This window comes from Dendrobates tinctorius, unplaced genomic scaffold, assembly GCF_039654945.1.
Source record: "Dendrobates tinctorius isolate UK_male_01 unplaced genomic scaffold, ASM3965494v1 ptg000211l, whole genome shotgun sequence".
NCBI classification, from domain to species: domain Eukaryota; kingdom Metazoa; phylum Chordata; class Amphibia; order Anura; family Dendrobatidae; genus Dendrobates; species Dendrobates tinctorius.
The window spans coordinates 21770528-21792500 of record NW_027361878.1 but is presented as its reverse complement, the minus strand read 5'-3'; the positions used below and the strand labels follow the sequence as shown (position 1 = coordinate 21792500).

Here is a 21973-nt window from a genome sequence, read left to right as displayed (position 1 = left end):
CACAATCCTCCCTGAGCTATTAATACCCCTCCGGTCCTGTCACTAGCGGCTATTTATACTCCATGAGCAGCGCCGTGCTCGTACCCCGCGGGCTCCTCCGCTGCTCTCCCATCTTGCTGTTCCCTCGGTATAGAGCTCTACGTACTTACCCAATATCCAGCTGCTGCACGACGAGGCCACTGACTTCTTCCGCTCCTAACATGGCCGGGAAGATTGACCTGAACTCTCCCTCCACCAGCTGGAAAGAGGCCAAAAGTGAGAAGCTCGCCGTGCTCTAACCTGTCTGCTGTGCGCCCCCCTAACAGCCTGCCCCTCCGTGTGAGGGAATTGCTTTTCCAGTAATTTTCTAGCACATTGGGCTGAACAGAACCTCCGGCTGCAGTACCGTCGCCTAGCAGCAGGGGGAGCAGTTCTGTTACTGTTCATGTGAAAGAAACCAGAACCTTGTGTTTTGGGTTTTTCATTCAAAACCTCTGCATGCTGTCAGTGAAGAGAACCCATCCCTGGCCTAGTGTGTCTGAGAGCCGAGGCTTCAGGTAGCAGCAGAAAGCACTGACACCACTAAAACTGTAAGGCTGGGTTTTCACAGCGTCTTTATTTTATTTATTTATTTTTAGATCCAAAATTTTCCTCTGACGCTCTCGAAAAACTCTTCCTATTAATTTCAACTTTGCTGTTCGTTTGAAAAAAAAAAAAAAAGAAATTCTAAAGCTATGTTCACATTTTTTTGCTATTTATTTATTTAGTTTTTTGCATCCAAAACTTGATTTCTCAGCATAAAAAAAAAAAAAAAAAAAAAGCTGCATCCGAAACTCAGGTTTTGATGCTTCACTTGCGGCATTTTTTTTTTTTTTTCACCAAGACACTGCAAAAACCGATGGCAAGGTTTTGTTGCTTTTTTTTTTTTTTTTTGCACTTTTTCATTGCTTTCTATGGGTGAAAAAATGCAGCAAAAACAGCGAAAGACTTGACGTGCTGCTGATATTTAAAAATAAAAAAAAATCCTGTGCGTGAGATTTCTGAAGTTTGAGATTTTTTGCTGGTGCCTTAAAAAAGCAGCTTTTAATTTTCATAAAAAAGCAATGTGTGAATATGGCCTAAAAGAGAAGTAAGAATGGACAGGTAGTAGTGGATCCTGATGGAATCTTCTTCGTACTGGGCGGCTTCGGAGCAAAAAAGCGGCAGCAAAAAAAAAAGCTTCAAGAAAATTAAACAAAAAACTCAAAAGTTCACTTTTCTGCTTTTTTTTTTGCTTTGACATGCTAACGGCAGCAGCGATGTGTGGGCGATTACCATCAATTAATTTTCTGTCTGTGGGACTGGCGGAGAAGGACGCTCTCTGGCCTATGGAATTGAATAGTGCGGTGGTCACACACACACCACCCTTTCATTTAGGGTAGGTTTACAGCAGCCGGTCTGCCACACGAAGGCTGGTCTGCGACCGTTTAACACCTTGCAGAAATGGCTTTTTTTTTTTTTTTTTCCATAACATATTTTTATTTTTCCTTCTACATAGCCAAATGAGGGCTTTATTTTTTATTTTTCAAGGCTATTTATTTAATATATATATATATTTTTAATGTGGGAAAAGAGGGGTTATTCTATGTGTGTGTGTGTATATAATAAACACCGTATATAAATTTCAAATGACCTCCTTTTTCCCCCACTGTAAAAATAAAAAAATACACATGTATAAAAAATTTCATATTTTTTAAAACATTTACTGTATTTGTCATTTATGCTGCAGTCTGATCGCTTTACTATATATACTACCACAATAACAGCATATAGCAAAAATCACGTTGTAAGAAGCCCGGGGGTGTGATGGAGAGGTGGAATGCTGCGCCCCCTGGTCATTAGGTCATGTGCCGACTAGACATACGCGACCTCGCTCAGTGCAAGGATATGGTTTGAGGTCAGACAAGTCTAGTTGAAATGTGCCAATCACATACGTGCAATCCTCTGACCGCCCGCTCCTGGCACCAGAGAATCTTAACAGCACAAAGTGAGCAAAAGGCGAGGACTCACAAGTCTGCAGTCTCGTAGAGAGACTGCAGACTTGTAGCCTAAGGCCGGACAACCCCTTTTAAGACACATTGGTTGCTAACGATTCACTGTCAAGCATACGAGCTTGGCGATCAGAGTGTATGTGATTCCATGACAGCTCCTGCCCTCTGTGCTGTTGAGCTGTGCATTTTTGGGTGCATTCTCTTTTTCTATAGCGAACCTGAAAAAATGCATGTAAAATGAAAAACAACAAAATGCTGAAAATCCTAGTGTTTCTGCCCTAAGAAACTATGCTTTAAATTTACACCAAAAGCACATTGACTGTTCGGTAGGAAAAGCCACACGACATGCAACCGCGGGGACTTGAACGTATTTTCTACTAGCGCACGAGCATGCTCAGATAACACCTTATATGAGCACGTTCCCTCGTCACTAGTGTCCGTCACTCTGTACCGTCCACCCCACAGAATTTATAAGTTTCCTGGTAATCAATAAGAGTTTATGTACTGGAACATACCTGCTTAACCCAGTGAGACGTGGACAGGATATCCGTAGATTTCTAAACCTTGATAATGTCCTTTCTGGCAAAGAAAAAAGTAGAAATCTGAATTAAAAAAAAAAAAAACTTTCAATATGATCCCATAAAGTAATAACTCCCTAACACACACATCTGAGGGGACGGGACTTTAGGAAACTCAGATTGAGCGTTTACAAATAAGAACACCTCCGACCAAAGTGGATCATGACGAAACCAAATACAAAAAAAGAGCCTATGCGAAAAAATAAATCACATGAGGATGCTGCGGCGTTTTGAAGCCTTTCAGGGGTGTTGAAAACGTTAAAGAAATTTAGGTTGGGTTAAAAGGAATCGGTCAGCAGGTTTTTGCTTTATAATCTGAGAGCGGCATGATGTAGGGGTTAAAACACAGATTTCAGCGATGCCTTTCTTATCAAGCTCAGTGGTTTTGTTTGCTTGCAATGATTGTTTTAGCACCAGGAGCTTTCATTGCTGTGACCCAACAGTGCATGCATGCTAGTCGGACACACCCCCTCCTGTGACAGGCACCTCACTGTCTATAGAGAGCCTGGTGGGGCGGGGTTAGCTTCCTCAGCTCTGCTTCATTCTAAATGTAAAAACTCTTTGATTGTGTGAGAACGTCTGCACCTTGTAATCTAAGTGATACATCGTTGGATTCAGCTTCTCTTTGCCTACGTGAGGCTGCTCTCAGTAGAGAGCGCAAAAACCTGCTGACAGATTCCCTTTAGTGCTTAGTGTTCACTTTTTGTGATATGCGCTGACCAATCTCTTGAGATGAGCGTCGCTTTATTTAATTCACATTCATAGACGTTAAAGGATTAATTTGATTCATTGTGCAATTCCTGGGGAAGGATGTATTCAAACCAGTCAGGTTTTATTGTCGGAATTTTCTGCGACTCTCCCATTCATCTAAACGGGAGTTGGTAAAATCCATGCACTTGCTGTAGAAATATCCCTACTCTGACACTTTTGGTCGCAGTGAATCTGTGGTGTGTGATGATGCCCTGACTCTTCTTATTGAATCCATTTGTCGTGTAGCGCCCTCAGGGCAGGAGGCCTCACACGGGGAACCATGTTTGCCTGAAGCATTGTTTTAATATGAAAATTTGTGTCTGCCTGGATTCATTATAATATTAAAATTTCATTAATTTGGGGTGAAAACTGCTGGCTGAAGTTGATAGTGTTCAGCCTCATTCAGACAGGTGTGATACGCCACAATTTAGCATCCATATTATAGCCGGAAGTCCTGGCCTGATTGCGAATAACAGACCCAAGCTAACAGCTTCATAGATCCCAACGATACTGATGACTTGGGTCATAAAATCCACTGTCATGCCGGTACGTGCTGTTGCAATACTAAATACTTTGCATAGTTCAACTTTAATAGTTTTAAAGGAGTTATCCAAGGATTTTTTTTTTTTACTATGAACCTAAAAAATACAAATGCAACTACCCGCCTGCTTTACCCGACTCTGGGTCAGAGCAGTCACAGACCACTCCTGCCGGCGATTCAGCTGCTCCACGTCAACAGAGCAACTCTTCTTCCAGGCTCCTCTGTCCATGGGGCGTGACTTCCGACATCATGCTGATTGACAGCCGGCTCCCGGCAGTTAGGCAGCAGGGAGCCATCCGTCAATCAGCATGACGTCGGAAGTCACGCCCCAGAGAATCCATTGCTCTGTTACTGTGACAGCAGAATCATTGGATGAACGGTTCGTGACCTCTCTGTGCCGGGAGAGATCGGCGCTAGGCACAACGGGCAGGTAGTAAGCAATTACCTGTCTGTTAGTGTTTACTCACATTATAAAAAAAAAAATGTCCCAGAGAACCACTTTAATTAAAATATTTCTAACGTTTCATTTATTTTCTTCTTTTTCTGTCTATTTAGCTTTTCTGAAGGGTCTCAACAATAAGCAGAGACGTGAACATTACTCCGTGAAAGATTTTATCAAGCTGAAGGAGATACCAACATGGAAGGACGCATCAAAAAGTAAGAAACACAAAACATTCTCAATCCGCACACGATATTCTCTGGTTTCTCGTGGGGTCGTACGTTCTGCTATTTTCCGTATCATTGTACACATATATATAGAGAACTGTGTATCCACCCTGCAGTTTTCTTTTTGTGCCATATCTCTTAGACTAGGTTCACACAAGCTTTTGGTGTTACGTTTTTTGGTTTCCATTAAAGTCACAGAAAAACGTAACTCTTGCAAAAATGCTATGACAGATAAAAAAGGCACTGCCTTTTGCTTCTTGCAAAACCGTCTGTGGTTGCGACATGCTTACTAATAAAAACCCTAACGCAAGGGTGAGCCTAGCCGTAGCTGTCCACCGATAGGTGCAAGTTTGGGACAGTTAACGGCGCTTGACTTGAACATGGTCCGCTCTGTTATGGATCTCTTGGTGAGATGGATTCTATAAGCCGTAGGCCTGGATGAGCAGCACAAACTTAAAGGATTGGTGCAGTATATAACAGTCCAGGTGGACATGATAAACAGTACAGGGGGAGCATGAAATAGCAGAGCTGGATAGGCTGCACAACATCTTAAAGGGAACCTGACAGCAGAATTTACACCAGGAGGCATTGCAAGCGAATTATCAGCCTCATAATTTTGTATATAATGATCCCTGTGTTATACCTAAATGCTACATATGTGTGCTTAAAAAATATGACATCTTCCTTGCTCTGGATGTGGGCTTGAGCGGTACAAATGATTGATAGCAGTCCCAGATTAGTCCACTACCCAGAGGTAGGAATAAAGAGGATTTAACATTGTTTTAAAACAAACATGTATTGTTTAGGTATAACAGAAGGATTACTAAGGCGCTCCTAGTACATGTCAGAGGTAGGTCTTGCTGTCAGGTAAGTGAGAAACAGCAGTGGAGTGTGCAGAGGGCACTTTGGTTGTGGATCAACAGAGCTTAGTATGCTGGATGGCACCTTACTGATGCAATGTCAGGGATTGGTATGCTTAATAGCACCTTGCAAGAGCTTAGCTGAGAATGTAGGATGGCACATTGGAACAGCAGAGCCGAGTATGCATGCAGGCACATTGGAACAGCATAAGTGGGTATACAGGTAAGCACCTTGGAATAGCAGAGCCAAGTGTGCAGACAGGCACGCTTTGGTCGTGAAACGACAGCCTAGTATGCTGAATGGCACCTTGCTGACGCAATGTCAGGGATTGGTATGCTTAATAGCACCTTGGAAGAGCTTAGCTGAGAATGTAGGATGGCACATTGGAACAGCAGAGCTGAGTATGCATGCAGGCACACTGGAATAGCAGAGCCGAGTATGCATGCAGGCACATTGGAACAGCATAAGTGGGTATACAGGTAAGCACCTTGGAATAGCAGAGCCAAGTGTGCAGACAGGCACGCTTTGGTCGTGGAACGACAGAGCTTAGTATGCTGGATGGCACCTTGCTGATGCAATGTCTGGGATTGGTATGCTTAATAGAACCTTGGAAGAGCTTAGCTGAGAATGTAGGATGGCACATTGGAACAGCAGAGTCGCGTATGCATGCAGGCACATTGGAACAGCAGAGCCGCGTATGCATGCAGGCACACTGGAACAGCAGAGCCAATATGCGTTACGGTAAAAATGAATTTGTCAGGGGACTCACTTTGGGGTATATGCAGCTGAGCCAAATATAACACATATTAAGAAATGTGGAAATAGCCGCACGGATACCAAACTATCTAAATATTTAGGCTACTCACTGCTACCTGAGCCAGCCTATATAAGACCTAAGCGTCTTATATCAGAGATGTGCAACAGGTTTCCATGTTAACCTGACACACTCTAGAGCAGAGGCAGCTGGCCACCGGGGAAGAAGCGCGCCGTGCCCGGTGCTTGAGTCAGGACAGGTGAGTTACACATGCCCTGGTGATGGATGTCCTGTTGTTTTCTGATTCTATAAAATACTGTGGGTCCTCGCATGCACATTTTTAGACACAAGCGCAAATGATGGAGAAGGTGTCGCAGTTGCTTCATCGATATGGTGTTCCACCCAGAAGCGGTATCTATCTAGTAACCTGCCACATTGATTTCAATAAAGTTCATGACAAACGTAAGACGTGTGTATAGACATTATCGGGTATTCTCTTCCCTCCCTGATCTACCATTTAAAATTATATGTCTGCCTTTGTGCAGTTTAAATCCATTTGTCCCCCTTGTCAGAGGTTTAGCAGTGTCTGACATGGACGAGGCGCAGTCCTCTCCTATGTTATAGACCGGCAGGGGACATGAGATTGTGCATCTTGCACTCCTCTCTCTTTAGGAAACGGTATAATTGCTTGCAGCGATTTCACGTGTGATCCGGTAGGAAACGGCCATAATTGCTATGCTTTAAATGACCAAAGTGATTATAGCAATTTGGCGGGTGGGTTTAGCAGACATCCTAAGCCGTTTTTCTCCCTGTCAATCAATGCTATTACTACAATGACAGTACGCAGAGAGCGGCTGCAGAGCAGACATCATTATAGGGAATAGCGGACTTTTTATTATGCGACAATGGAAAGATTTCTTTTATTTTTCCCTGTAAATAATTTGTTCCTGTCATCTAAAAAAAAAAAAGAAAAAAAAGAAAAATCTCCGCCTGTAAGTCTACAGCGAGGATGATCATTCTGATAATACATTTGTTAAGACGTCAGTCAGACCGAGAGAAATATCGCTGACATAAGGGCTTAAGCAGAATCTGTCATCGGGAAATGTCTAATTATTTAAGTCCAGGTTTCATATTAAACATAAATATTTTTTTTTTAATTATCAGTGTCATCATCTATGTAAAAACGGTAAGAAAATCCTGGAATCCACACTGGCCCCTCAATGTTCAAGGTGTATGAATTAGTATTGGTGCTCACTGAATCGGTCCATCGGCCGTTTCGGGACTCTGTGACCCCTAGACGGGAGCCATAAGAATCGCCCCCTGCGTATCGGCATCCCCGGCTCTCTTTTGATTAGCCTGCCTGGTGACATCGTCACACCGCACCTCCAGGCTAGCTAATAAAATGAAGAACTGTAGATAACATCAGGTACTGCCATAGATTACTGCAGTGTCATGCATATTGATTCACACTAACTCCACTGTGAATATTTTCTTGCTGCGCTTTGTACATTGCTGCTGGGATTTGCTACCAGTCAGCACCAAATATATGCGTGAGGGTGGGCTTACTGGCCCCAGCCATGAGGTTCCAACTTTGCTTCCCACATTTTCAGAATTTCCCATTCAGCACCTGACATTCCATAAACTCAGCTTGTACATTTTCCATGCCTATTTTCCATTCTTAGGTTGTTGGTTCCAGATATTGTCCATTACTATTGGAAATCCCACCTCTGGAGGGTCCCAACCGCATGGTGAAAGTTATGCAAAACAGATAGAAATCCTTCCTGATTCTCTCTTATGGGCTTAGGCTGCATTCACATGTCCATTTTTCATGGATCATGTTTTCCGGAACGGTTGTGGGTCTCCTGAGCCGAACTCAACCGCCTCATAGGGCACCTATGAGGCTGTTGATTTAGGCTGGTTTTACACTTGCTGTATTTTTGCGGGCAGTTTTTGCGGCCCCAATAGATTTCTATGGGACCACAAAATCAGCCCACAAAAATTAGTAGAAGGGCTATGCTCCATATGGCCGTGAGGGCCATATTTGCAGCCATGAAAAAATATCGAGCTTGCTCGATATTTTTCATGGCTTACGGACACAGTTGCAATGCATTTCAATGGTTCCTCATAAACAACGTTTGCTTGTTTTTGCGGTACACCGTATTTGTGGATCGCCGTATTTTTCCCTGCTGTTTGTTATAGCAGGGAAAAACGGCGGTCCGATAAGGTTTTATGCGGCCCGTTTTTACGGGAGACCGCAAAAATTGCGGCAATACGGCCCGTAACAACAGGTTGCAAAAAACCCGGCATGTGTAAAAGCGGCCTTAGGGTCTGGCTGGAACCAGGGTATCACTGCTCCCCTTAAAGGCTCACTAAGACTTTCTATTTTCACGTACGGGTGCTGTCCGAGTTTTTTACGCATAGCACTCGCACCTGTGGGACCATTCACATGTCTGTGATTTTTTTTTTTTTGCAAACTGAGAGGTCCACGGAAAATCATGGAGGCATATCTGATTTTGATCTAAAGGTTGGATCAAAATTGGCAATGCAAAATGATGAGTTTGTGAAAAAATCGTACTGAACACGGCTCACAATGGGTCCATGAAAAAATCAGATCGTTCTCGGAGTGGGGAAAGAATTATCAGGAAATTATAGATTGCAACATGTCCGATCCTTTTGTGCTTGTATTGGAATCGTCGTCGCCAGAGCTGGTGCTACAGTATATGGCCACGTTTTAATTAATATTTATCTGACGTAACGAACTACTAATCTTGACTTTAATTAAGCTACGGTAAGTTTTAAATGGTGAATACCGGCACCTTCACTTATTAAAACTTTGTCAAAACGCAGCCAAACTGAAGTTACATTGTTAGTACGGTGGAAAAAAAAAACATACGTCCATCAAGTTTATCCAATAGATGGGAGAGGGTTCGAAGATTCGTATATTTTAATTTTACCTTGAGAAATGGTAATCTTAGTAAATAGGTTTTTGTAACTTAAAAAAAAAATACATTTTTTTTCTCTTCTTCCCTTTTCTGTAGAGGCAAAAGTCAGACAGCCTGAAGAGGTCAAGTTCCCGAAGAGCAAAGATCTGAATGAGAAGATATCTCTGATCAGAGGGGACATCACTAAACTAGAGGTAGACGCCATTGTTAATGCAGGTAAGATGAGCAACACACCAGCCAGTATATTGCAAGAGAGAAGGAACTCATGAGCATTTACAGCGCTGTATTTTCCCTGCACCGTACAGTATGAAGGTAATCTGTGTCCGCTCAGCTGGTGCCCTACAGTGTGTAATGAAGTGCATCTGTTTATTAGCAGTAAGGTGAAACTGGTGCAGAAAATGTGTACTGGAAAGTCACAGGAGCGATGCACTGCTCTGCAAAGGGCGCCATAAAATGTGTAAAAGATTCCGCGATGTGCCAAAGTCATATTCTCATCATTGATGGTTTTCCTCAAATAGTCTGTGAAAGTCACTGTGAGAATATAGGAAGCGTTTGTATTAATTAGCTGACAGTATTAGGAACGTGGTTATCTATTCACATGTCCTCGTCGGCTCTATTGGCATCTGTCGGCTTACCTATGTGTTTTCAGATGAGAGACACGGAAAAAATGGCTTTTACAGGGTCGAAATGAATCCGCATCGACAAGGGACAGATCGATGAATATCCGTTTTCAGCAATTGTGAGCGTAGGGTACAAGGATAGAAGAAATACATTTACGTAAGTAGGTTTAGACTTTGGTAGGGAAAGAAAACATTATTTAGGTAATGGTACGAGGGTCAGTGAAGTAATTGCTCATGGAGATGCTGGTAAGGAAGAGATAGTGAGGGTGAAAGACTTGGACTTGAAAACAAAATAATATGCAATTTTGCTTTGCTCGGTCAAAAGTTCACGTTTCTTAGTAAATCGATGACACTACCTGTAAAATGACTTTGATCACTGCCGCCATCGTGCCGAATTTCAGGGACTTTCCAAGTCCTGATAGAGATGCTTAGACAATAGCTTACAAGGGTCGTGATGATGCTTTTTCCAGACAGAATCCCCCACCACCAAATATGACTCAAATGTGGAAGAGAAGTGTTAGGCCTCATTCACATGTCAGGTCTTTCCAAACGAGAAGAAAATATCAATTTTCATCAGTGTGATGGATCAGAATTTGCCATCGTTGTTTTTTTTTTTTTGTTCATTTGCAGAAAAAAAATGATGTAGGTTCCTACATTTTTCCTAGTTTAGACAGTGAAAACCGGACAGTATTAGGATGAAACTTGGAAGCCATCCGTGTGCTGCTTTTTTTTTTTTATCCTCCAATCCAATCACTTGAATGGATTAGTTTGATTTGAACATTTGATAGAAGTCAGATGTTTTCCTCTTTTTGCCGACTATTGGATCCAGAAAAATATAAACATGTGACGAGCCCCCTAGACCAGTGTTCCCCCAACTCCAGTCCTCAAGACCCACCATGGAATGCTGGATGATGGAATGATCACCTGCGCAATACCAATGAAATCCCAAAAACATACTCTCATGGGGACCTTGCAGACTGGAGTTGGGGAACATTGTCCTATAATGGATATGTGTTTTATCTGGGAAATGGAAAACAGTAGAACACTTACTTGAAACACAGACGTGTGAATGAGGCCTAAACTTTTAGTTGCTTCCAGTTTTGGTTATTAGTTCAGACTCGGCTCAGTTCACGTCTGAGATTTCCGCCTGAAGTGTCACTCTGACAGACGGCACTGACGTATCCCACTCTTCAGTATCATACATCGCTTATCGACTCACATTGTAAAAAAATTGCGTATCTCTTTGTAGAATGTAGACTATAAAAGACTAGAAAGTTTAGGTGAGGAGACCAGCGGACATTCCGGACTTGGACCATGACACACGGATGCGTATGCGGCATTAATCAGAGTACCGTAAAGGTAAAATTGTGGCTTTTCCGATTTATTCATCACAGGCCGCCGCTGTTTCTGCTGTACTTTTGGATTGTTTTGTAGCTTGTTATATTTCTGATTTGGTAAATATGGTTTGACATTTATGTTTATTTCATGTTTTATGCGCCGCTATTTATGAACATCATTTTGATTAAGTCAAGGTCGTAGCGACTTTTAATCATCGGGAATGTAGTTACATAAATTGTTTGGGGATTCCTCACTATAATATAATTGTGAGTATTTTCACATATAATATTAAATTTCATGATTAAAATTCAATAATTCATTAAAATTGTGAGGGTTTTTTAATTTCTTTTTTTTTTTTTTATATATATGCACAAATGCCCTTTGCAAAAACATGGAAAAGTTCTTCTGCTGTCTTTGGTAAAGTGCAATGCGTTATCCATGTCAGCCATTGCCTCTTTATCCTCAGACATCTGAATTTTTACTTCTGTGTCTGATTATGTGATCGTGGGATCCTTCATTCCTTTCCTTCTTTATTGGACTCCCTTTGCGTCTTTGTTAAACTCCAAACTCTGTATGTGGAAATATCATCACTATCCTATTAAAGGGATCTCCTGCTGGTCCATGAATTTTTAGATCCTTGGGTAGAATAGCACAAAAAGGTTCAGAGAAGTAATTGTCCAGTCAGCAATATTATACATATGGAAATAATTGAGAATATTACCCTTCATGTTGTGTCACAAGCTCGTATCTTCTCTACCTTGCTCTACACCAAGTTCATCACTTATCGGTTGGGGTCCTGCCGCAGGGAGGCAGACCTGTCTAGTGAATGGGTCTGATCCTGCAATACCTGGACAGGAATGGCTCCGTGCAGAGAAAGACTGATGTTTTACTGATCACAAGGATGCACGTCCCAGCTATATTTTCATGCTTGCTTCGGTGAGGAAACCCCTTGCAAGAAGTGTTGAAATACGGAATTGTGAAATTGTAGCGTCTGCAAATTGTAGGTGCAAGTATCACCTGAGAGAGGTTAATATTCAACCCTTTTGTGAGTCTTGCAACATAATCAGGGAAATGACAATCCAGAAATGTTGCAGATTTCTTGTTTCTGGCTTTTTTCCCCTCATCAGTGTAGAAGCAAGATCTAATTTTATTACTTTTTCCGTTGGAGCATTGCCTGTAAGACTCCATACTTCGCTAGTTTCTTTAAGGAAAAGGAAGTACTTACCCCCACGTTGTCTCAAGGGCGTCGTATAGTTGTGAAGGCTTTGTGCTCAAGGCTGCAGTCGCTCTGTGTGACTGCAGACTTGTGAATTCTTACAGTACTCTGTGTGCAAGCTGTCAGTATTCTCTAGAGCCGGGAGAGGGCAATTTGCATACATGCGGTTACGTACTGACTAGAAATGCAGAGTTTCACTCACTACAAGTGAATTAATCGGGGCCAGACAAGTCTTGTTGGAATGTGGCCAGAGCGTGCAAATTGTATACTCGCAGTCACATGACCGCTCACTTCTGGTGCCGCCACCGGAGACTCCTAACTGCGTGAACACTACTCGCTGTGAGGATTCTCTGATGCTGATGCCGGGATCAGTAGGCACATAGCCACAAGTATGCAATTTGCACACATGCGGTCACGTGTCAACTAGACATGCACAGCTTCACTCAATATGAGCGAATCGAGGGTGGTCAGACCCATCTAGTCTGAATGTGGCCAGAAGTATGCAAATTGTATAATTGTGGTCACATGACTGCCCATTCCTGATGCTGGCACCGGATAATCCTGACATCTAGCATACTGCGCGCTGTTGAGCATATGCAGGACTGTAGACACATAGAGTGAACACAGACTTGAACCCCAAGCCTGGACATCCCCCTTATGTTATTCAAACTCTGCCCTACACTGGTGAGGGGAGAACGCCCAAGAAACTAGCTGCAGGGGAACAGAACACCATTGTCATATCTTTTTCATTTCTGTGCTTAGCATTACTGATAATGATGTAGGTGCCGGTGATTGATGAGCACTTTCCTCTAGTACAATGGTGAAGAAATAACTTTTTCTTTATGGCTTGGAGAGCAGGAGCTGATGGCTGCTACGGAACATACGTGGTAAAGTAGCCCAACGAAAAACTACGCTAAAACCCAGCGCTGCACGCGTCTACAGGCGACGCATGATTTTGTGTTCATAAAGGCTGCTTGTGGACTTTTATACCTTGGTGTTTTGTAAATGTTTCCATTATTATAAATTCACCTTTTCGTTTGTACACTTAAAATTTACCATAAATCACATTTTCTCATTAATATATATATATTTTTTTATTTTACTTTATTCCTGTTTTCTTTTTTCACTCCATTTTTACCTAGTGCTGTAGGATTTTAGATATTGCGTTTACAGAAAGTCACATTTTCTCCATTTTCTCATTAATCCCTTTTTTTAAATAGATTTTTTCTTCTTTTTGGTTTGTCTTTTCCCCCCACCGTTTTTATCTAGTGCTGTAGGATTTTAGATTTTGCTTTCACAAAAAGTCTCATTTTCTCATTAATCCCTATTTTTAAATTAATTTTTTTTTTTTCGTATTGTTTCTTTTTTTTTTTTCCCCCCACTATTTGTATCTACTGCTTCAGGGTTTAAGATTATACTTTTACGTTTTGTTTTTAGTTTTTTTTTTGTAGTGTGTCATATGTGAGCGCACAGCTGAGGTGGCCCCCCCCCCCCCGAGACCATCTACTGGTATCGAGCTTGGCAGTAGCAGGGTTAAAGGGATGAGACTGAAAGCGTTGGAGAAAGTATAGATGATAGAGGGGGAACAGCAGTGAAGAGAGTGTGATGGGGCGACAGCGGAGGGACAGATTAGGGAGAGTCTCGTTAGCCAGCTGTCAGGAGATAAATTGCATCTATCTTGCTGCGCCACTGACATCCATTACTACTAGGGACAGCTCTTCATGCGGCGTCACCTCCCCAGGGACTATCGGTGTAGGATCCTTCTGCCTTATAAGTAATGGTTTTTATACCTCTTTAACCATTGCTGTGCCATGCCGGCGACGCTGGTGATTTAGTTTTCATTGGGCCATGAAATAACATCTGCTAATATTGTAATGCATCACATGTCTACGTGGATAAGGAGCCCACCTGTGTACACTTACACGGAGGCACATCCCATTAGAGCGTGCGAAACCGCAGCGCGTGACGGACGGCGGCGGCGGCTGCCGCATTACATCACTATTACATGCGGCAGATTGAAACAATAGGATCAACTGTGCATTCTCCATTAACAGCTGCCGACAAGAAGTGATGTTCGTTCCTAGAGCTGCATTTACGCCGTTGTTTCGCGATAATCGAGCTGCGTAATCAGACCGCCGATCACCTGTAGAAAATGCTCGGCAGTCTGGTGAAAGTTTATTTTGTGCTGCACAAAAATTAATCATTGCACTCGGCAGCATATCGTCCACTCTAAACATGCTGAGAAACGACAAAATCAAAATTCTGGTGTAAAAATCTTTGTAAAGTCACAGCGTTTTGATACAGTTCTAAGCTGCGCTAATATTTGTGACTTTTGGCGTTCTCACTCCATTTTTGTCCAGGTCTTACAGAGGGCAGAGCTGGGGCAGGACAGGGGCTGCATTTTCTTACCCCAGTCCCCGATTGGAGTAAGACGTTAGTTAAGCTCGCCATACTCATTAGATGGTCATCAGCCAAAGAACAGCCATCTTGGCCGTCTCTCCATACACAGAATGAGCACTCCTGTGTTCTCTATGGAAGAGCCGTCGCAAGACATTTCTGCCGGCGGCTTATCTCAGTGAGACAATACGATTGGCAGTCTGAAATCGGACATGCCGGATGTATATTTCCCCTGCCAGTAAACTGTCCGGGGTCCCCAAAGTCATTAGACTGTCATCCTAACCCGTCCATATCGGTGGGTCCGGCTATTAATCACATGTATGGAGGAAAGGGAAAGTCTTTAGTTTTTAGTGCTTCAAAACTGATCAAACAATTGGCTGGTTAAATAAGATTATGAGGACCATAATCAAGACACAACCAATAGGATACAGAAAAGTGGGTCCAAAGCTGCCCATATATATCTGATGCCGAACCAGACTGCCATCTGTTACGGAGGGCTGTCCTTGGGATGGCAGATAATAGTTGGATTGGATTTCAGATGCCCAATACATTTTTTTTTGTTTGTTTGTTTTAAAACTGTCTGGCAGCGACTTAATCCACTCTCCTGAGTGCACATGTACGCTCTTCCGAGTTGAGAGTGCACGTTTCTGACGTATTACAGGTGCAGAGATCCGCACTAGACAGGCAACATATTCAGCCCCGCAGGAGGGAGATGGGGACAGCCGCAGAGAGACTTAGGCTATGTGCACACGATTGCGGATTCTGCTGCGGATCCGCAGCGGATTTGACCCTGCGGACCCACTGCGGTTTCCACAGCGGAGTACAGTACCATTATAGCCTATGCAAAACAAAAAAACGCTGTGCAGATGCTGCGGATTTTTCTGCGCGGTTTTGCCGTGGATTACAATCCGCAGTATGTCAATTGTTTGTGCGAATTCCGCAGCGGTTTCACACCTTATTATGAGGTGTGAAACCGCAGGGCAAAACCGCAGGCTAATCCGCAGATATGGAGCGCCCCCAGGGTCTCACCAGTGCAGCAGAGGGTACTCGGAGCCGGGCCCGGTGGATCTCAATGGGAGATGTCACGGTAGCTGTGACCCGGTCCGTGGCCCTGGGCGTCCATTGTAAAAGGGGGGGAAATGTTGAGTGTGCGGATGATGATTAAAGTTTATTAGTGAATAATTCGTGACGTCACCTGTGGTGTTCAGCAATGAAGATGTTAAGCCGACGCTGCAGACAGATCCTCTGGGACAGATGGTGTGGTGCAGCAATGATGGTGTAGCCCTCCACAGGCAGGGCTGTAGTCCCAGGGCAGTGTAGATGGAGAGATTGTGAGGAGAGAAGAGCGGTGTCGTGTTAAGCACAGAGATGTAGCAGTACTGAGTGGGTTGGCGCACGAATAAGCGGAGGACACCAGGGCATGTAATTCCAAAGCTTTACTCACAGTCTGTTGTGCATACTGGTGCCCGCGTCGGTGCTGTGTCCCCCAGGTCAGGGGCTCAGCCAACCTCCAGGCAAGATGAAGTACTCCGTTCCAACACTCCGCCAACATAAGTGCCTTTTTTGAACGTCTCCCTTTTGCGCCTTTAGTGAAGTACTCACAGTACTGAGTTACACTGCAGTTCCTCCTGTCAGATATTCCTATGAACTCTACTTGTACGGCAGACACAGCTGTAGCCTGCTTCGGGGACTCCTTGCTACTTAGTCCCGGCTCACTCTCGTTGCTGTTGTGCCCCCAAGTCTTGTGTGGGAATAAAGTGATGACAACTTCTATTCCTCCGGTGTCTGCTGCAGGACCATTAGTATCCAAACAACCTCGGGGACCGGACCCCGGCCATGCGCTGTGAACTTGGGAAGGGTTCTTCTCTAACCCTAATCCTTAGTCCTCCTCTCCTTACGTTCCATACTAATCCTTCTTTCTTATGGAGAGAGTCAGGCTTTCCTTCAATGTCTCTTTCTTGTGCCAGCGGATCCAGGTCACTGAGATCGGCTGCAGCACTTCCTTCATCCATCCCACTCGGGATCTTCACTCCTCCACTGATTCTATCAGACTGACTAAATCCTAAACTCTTCCCGCTCATTTGGTGCCAACTAACGCCACCCGCCTCCCAGCACGCTTCGTGTTCCAAGCAGGGAGCCACCAAAGGGTGCTTTGCTACACTACTTTGTGGTGTGGGGTGCAGGTGTTGGAGCGTGGTTGGGAGTCTCCACCTTACCTGAATGGTGGGGTACCACACCTCAGGAGGAGATGCAGTACCTCTGTGGCGACTGAACCCTCAGGGGTGCCACAGATTTACCTGCGGATTTCACCAAATCCACGCGGAAAAATCCGCAGTGCAATCCGCAATGTGTGCACATAGCCTTACTGCGCAGGCGCCAGATTCCCAGCCCCGCAGTGTGAATACATCATAACACACTGCAGGGCGGGATCTGGGGCCTCCGCTACACGCATGCGCGATCTCCGTACATCAGTGGATGTAAGTTCCAGGGCAATGCGCACGGCGCATGCCCGAAAAATGATTGTACAGCGCAGGCGCTGGTGACGTAAGGAGACACAAAGGAGGCGGCGCCCGGTGGCCAGAGGGGCATGATGGATGGATGCGAGGCGCTTGAGTCGGGGAGAAAACATACATCCCTGACTCAATACAGGTATGGCGCACAATTTATAAAAGTCAGTATTTTGGCGTTACTCGGGATAATAAACATAAGAGCCACCTTCACAGAATGCAGCCCTAGTGCTGCAGAACGTGGCTCTTTTACCTTAATAGGCCCTGGGGGGGGGGGACAGGTTCCCTTTAAAATGCGGACACTTAAATAAACTTATGGTAAGTGATTTACTTCAATGATCCTGTCCTTCAATCGGCAATCAGTGACTGCATTCACGCCTGCGCAGTGGCGCGAGTCACTGTGCTCTATAGAAGCCGCAGTAACCAAAGTCATGTGAGATTTGTGAAGTCTCCCGAGATTTTGTGCGACTTCAATAGATCACAGTGACCAGCGCCACTGCGCAGGCGTGAATGCAGTCACTGATTGATGCAGGAGGGGCGGCAAATTACAGGCGGTGGGGCAGGTATTACAGCCGGCAGAGCGGCTCCCTTTCCTGTGACCGTCGGCGAGCCACATGTGGCTCGCAAGCTACGGGTTGGGGACCCCTGAACTAAACTATATCAGCATTTACAAGAGATAAATTACTGACAAAAACAGTAAAAAATAGCAGCAAAAACTAAGCAAAACCTTCTTTTAGTAAGCAGCTTGAACTTTGCATATAATAATGCAACATGTGAACAGAACATTGCAGTGTTGCAACCAAAATGATTCCATACAGCAAATAAAAAATATTTAGATGTTTATTTGTCAAACAAAAAACAAAATAGCACTTTGGACACAATTTTGTTTGAGATTTTGTGTCCCTTCATACTTTGTTGTCCCCACATAAAGTATACATCTAAAAAAAGCTGATAGAAGGTGGAATGCATGTTGTTTGGTGATTTTTTTTTTTTTTTTTTTTAATTTTTTTATTTCTTTTTTTAAAGTTGAGTAAAACTATTTGCATCATGACGAACGTCATGAAGTCTAGTGACTCGGTCTCACGTGACACCGTGACATTGCAGGAGCCTAGTAAACGCCGCAGACGCCCAGGTTGCAGAACCAATAATGGCGGCCACAGAACTGAAGACTGAACTGGTTTCTTCTGGAATGGAGAGATGGATGGGAGTCCAGATCGGTGCAGTGCTCATCTTCTTTTTTTTTTTTTTGCTCATCTCTAGTGATTTTGCTTCTGGCATTGCAGTATGGTTTTCCAAGAAAACTTTTTCTAAAAAGAAGTTTCTACCAACTGCTTCTTTCAGGAAAACTGTGGACAAAACTTCATGTAGGAAAAAAATAGGGGTTCAATGCCAAAAATGTGTCCTTTTAAAATAAACCCCAGCGTTCCCCTTTATAAAGTAATAATACCCCTTAAATGACCCCTTCATAAAATAATCTACCCCCTAAAACTCATTATGACCCAAGTGCCACTTTAAATTAATAATGTCCCTTGTGTATCCTTTTGAAAAGTTATAATGCCCCTAAGTGCCCTATAAAAAAGTAATAATGGTGCCTGAGGGTCTGCTAAAGTAATGATCCCAAAAAGTCATAGTGGGTCAGCAAAAAAACCCCCCAAAAAACTCTGCCTTGCGTCCCTGACAAGCGCAACAGCCCTTCGCATTTAGACGAAGTGATGTGTGACCCCTGCATTCTTAAAACTAAAACAAAATGGTTCTTGCCTAATTTTTTTTATTTTTCGAACCCCCCTCCAACAAAACTACTTCAATACCATAGTATAAACTGTGCTAAGCAGTACCAGATGTGGTCAGCAGATGGCATCCTGAGCAGCTGTTGCTCATTATATGATGATGTCATTACCAGATGTGGCCATCAGATGGCGTCCTGAGCGGCCGTTGTGCATTATATGGTAATGTCTGTCCTCTGTATATCTGTCTGTAGTGCACAAAATGCATCTGTGAATTTATAGATACACGTGTGGATATATTTTATATGCAATACGAGTATTCCCCAGATTACGTGACAGCGTTTGACAAAAGTTGAGGGTGAACTACCCCATGAAAGTGTTGTATTTGTTTCATCATAACGATTTCTTGTCAGGGATCTTTCATGGACTTTACACTTGTAAGCACTGCAGAACTGCTCTCCCCATAATTATATTCATAGGATTCCGGGGAGCTGCATTTCTCAAGCGGACTTGTGCACTTGACCTTTATTAGTCTATGGACATAACCTAAGGTTATGGCTGAACGTTTCACAAGATGGGAGAAAAAAAGTGCATTAAAGGGACAGAATCCCATGAAAAAGCTGATATTGTACATTTATACATACAGTGTGTTCTAAATTCTAGCCTCAGAGCAGATCTACTAAAATCTCTGCCTCCGGCCCCATTAAATATATTTGGTGACAAAGGGGATCTTTACTGTAGAGCCTCATTGCAGATAAGTGTTTGTGGCCCCGTTCACACATTCAGTATTTTCCATCGGTACTTGTAATCCAGAATCAGGAAAAGTATAATAGAGACACGTCACCACTTCTGTGTTTATCAAACACTCCAAATACTGAACTTGTGATCGTGGCCCAAAGGTCCTGTACACTTGTCCAGTTGTTATCTGTTTTAATGGATCCAGTATTAGGAAAAAAAAGTTAAAAATCAGATTTGCACTTTGCTTTGTTTCGTTCCTTTTGCAACAGATCCGTTTTTAGTAGGGGCGTCTCTGAACACCCCTGGTGATCTAGGCATGATGTGCACTTGTAATAAAACGGCTCCGTTAATGGATGACACAACAGATAACGATCCATAACATTCATTGCTCATAGACTTTATTGTTTAAACAAGATGGATCCAGTTGCCTATCGTTTTTTTTTTTCTTGTCAATACCAAAAAAGTTATGCAGAATATATATATAATATATATATTATTTTTAATAGTATACGTTAAGACGTTATAGAATTTTTCCATCCGCATGTAAATGAATGAATCCCTCATGGCATCCTTTTTTTTTTTTTTTTTTTTTTTTTCATCCAAAAATGAAAATAACTGCTAGACGTGTGATCAGAGCCTAAATGGTAAATTTGTGAATAGATTATCAGTAGTGATGATGAGTGACCCCTGTGCTCTAGCCATCCTCAGAATACAGGTGGAGTAGACTCATACCCGCGCTATGCCATCACCACCATGAAGGTAACCCTGTAGGATTGCTGGTAATTAGTGATGAGCGAACGATAAGGTGTTATGTGAGCATGCTCGGGTGCTGACCAAGTGTCTACAGCGTGCTCGAAAAATATGTTCGAGTCCCGCGCCTGCATGTCTATGATTATTATGTGTGTTCTGTTATGTGTCCGTTTTTTAAAAAGGAGAGCAAAAGTTCTGCGCTTTTCCTTCTGTTCTAAAACTTCAACTCAGACAGACCCAATAATAATCAGTAATGCAACTGATCCATTTTTATGTATTAATTTTATTTGTCTGTTGTTAAAAACAGAACAAACAATATCCCGAAAGCCGGCATGAACGCAGGTTACTATTCAGTGTATCTATGTTGTTCTAAATCTTACGTTTGGCTTTTTCTTTCCCCATATGTTTCAAATGAGTCAATGATTTGTATGAACAGGATGTATATTTCCTATCCATATTTCTTCAGATTATACACACCGTCTCGGAGCTTCTTCCCAGTGTGGCTTGTATCACATGTGCGTAATACAGGCACCTGTATTATGGCTGTAAATCCCAGTATGACTGCGGGTCTAATGACCGAAACCAGCAGCATTATGGATCCATGCAGAAATTAGCCTTACAGAAATTAAAGCGTAGTTCAGACAGTTGTAAGGCCCATTAATGGTGGTGGAGGGGGCGATTTATCAATATTGTTATAAAGTTCCCAAACTTTTTCAAAATGGCTCATTTGGGCTGGGTACGTGTACGTGACGTGCGTTTACAATACAGCCAGAGATTAAGCTACAGCCTGCGTTTTACTGGTGGATGTCCTTACATATGTGCTAAGGATTTCTACCCCAGTACTACTACTTCATATGGAGAGATTAGTTGGCTTTCTATCAAGTGGGCCACGGTGCATATAAAAGACAGAGAAACTAGATTTGTAAACGTGTAGCTTGGGGACCTGTGTTGCAGGACTTTTCTATATATCGTCATAAGCCAATTCTGTTTCTAAAAAAAAAGCAGCGTATAATGACCACAGACAATTCCTGCCCTACCTCTTTGTTTCTTGACTTCAGTACTAGAACTTGTTGCCATTCCCAGAAGTGGACCTGTCATCAGATAAAAAAAAGTGGCCACAGTTTGCTCTGGTTTGATTCCACTTGCTCCGCTGAGTAGACAATTGTTCGTCCTTTCTATATCGACCATACGGTTCCTGAGACACGGGCCTTTTTATTTCGTGCAAAATTCTTATGGTCTTTAGCAAGTGGGCGTGTCTCACAGGATCCTCCTGGGCGTGTCTTTAGGCTGCTTTGCATACTCACCCCGTGAACAACACCTCCTTAATAAAGACCGTAAAAATGAGCAATAAATAAAAAGGCCAAAAAGAACACTGAATACTCAGGGGAGCACTGTAAAAAATAAGCGCAAAATTCTGGCCAATTTTGATCCAGTGACCAGTCCTATTACAAGGATTTTTTGGTAATAGCGTTATTCAGTCTATCAGGCAGAAATTGGTTAAAATAATAAAAAGAGCTGTACTTACCCTCCTGGTTCCAGCACTGCCTCTCCACTGCTCCTCCAGTGATTGTTTACCAGCCGC

General features: G+C 43.1%; 1 protein-coding gene across 3 annotated transcripts in view; it reads left to right on the top strand.

The window, feature by feature from the left end:
• Positions 1-21973, top strand: part of MACROD1 (mono-ADP ribosylhydrolase 1) — a 963591-nt gene that overhangs the window by 18 nt on the left and 941600 nt on the right. For all 3 annotated transcript variants that reach the window (XM_073554582.1, XM_073554583.1, XM_073554581.1), the window contains exons 1-3: positions 1-255; positions 4434-4535; positions 9198-9317. The exon at positions 1-255 is cut by the window's left edge. In XM_073554582.1, coding sequence (XP_073410683.1) covers positions 63-255; positions 4434-4535; positions 9198-9317 — 415 coding nt within the window. In that variant the 5' untranslated portion in view covers positions 1-62. The remainder of the gene's footprint in view (positions 256-4433; positions 4536-9197; positions 9318-21973) is intronic.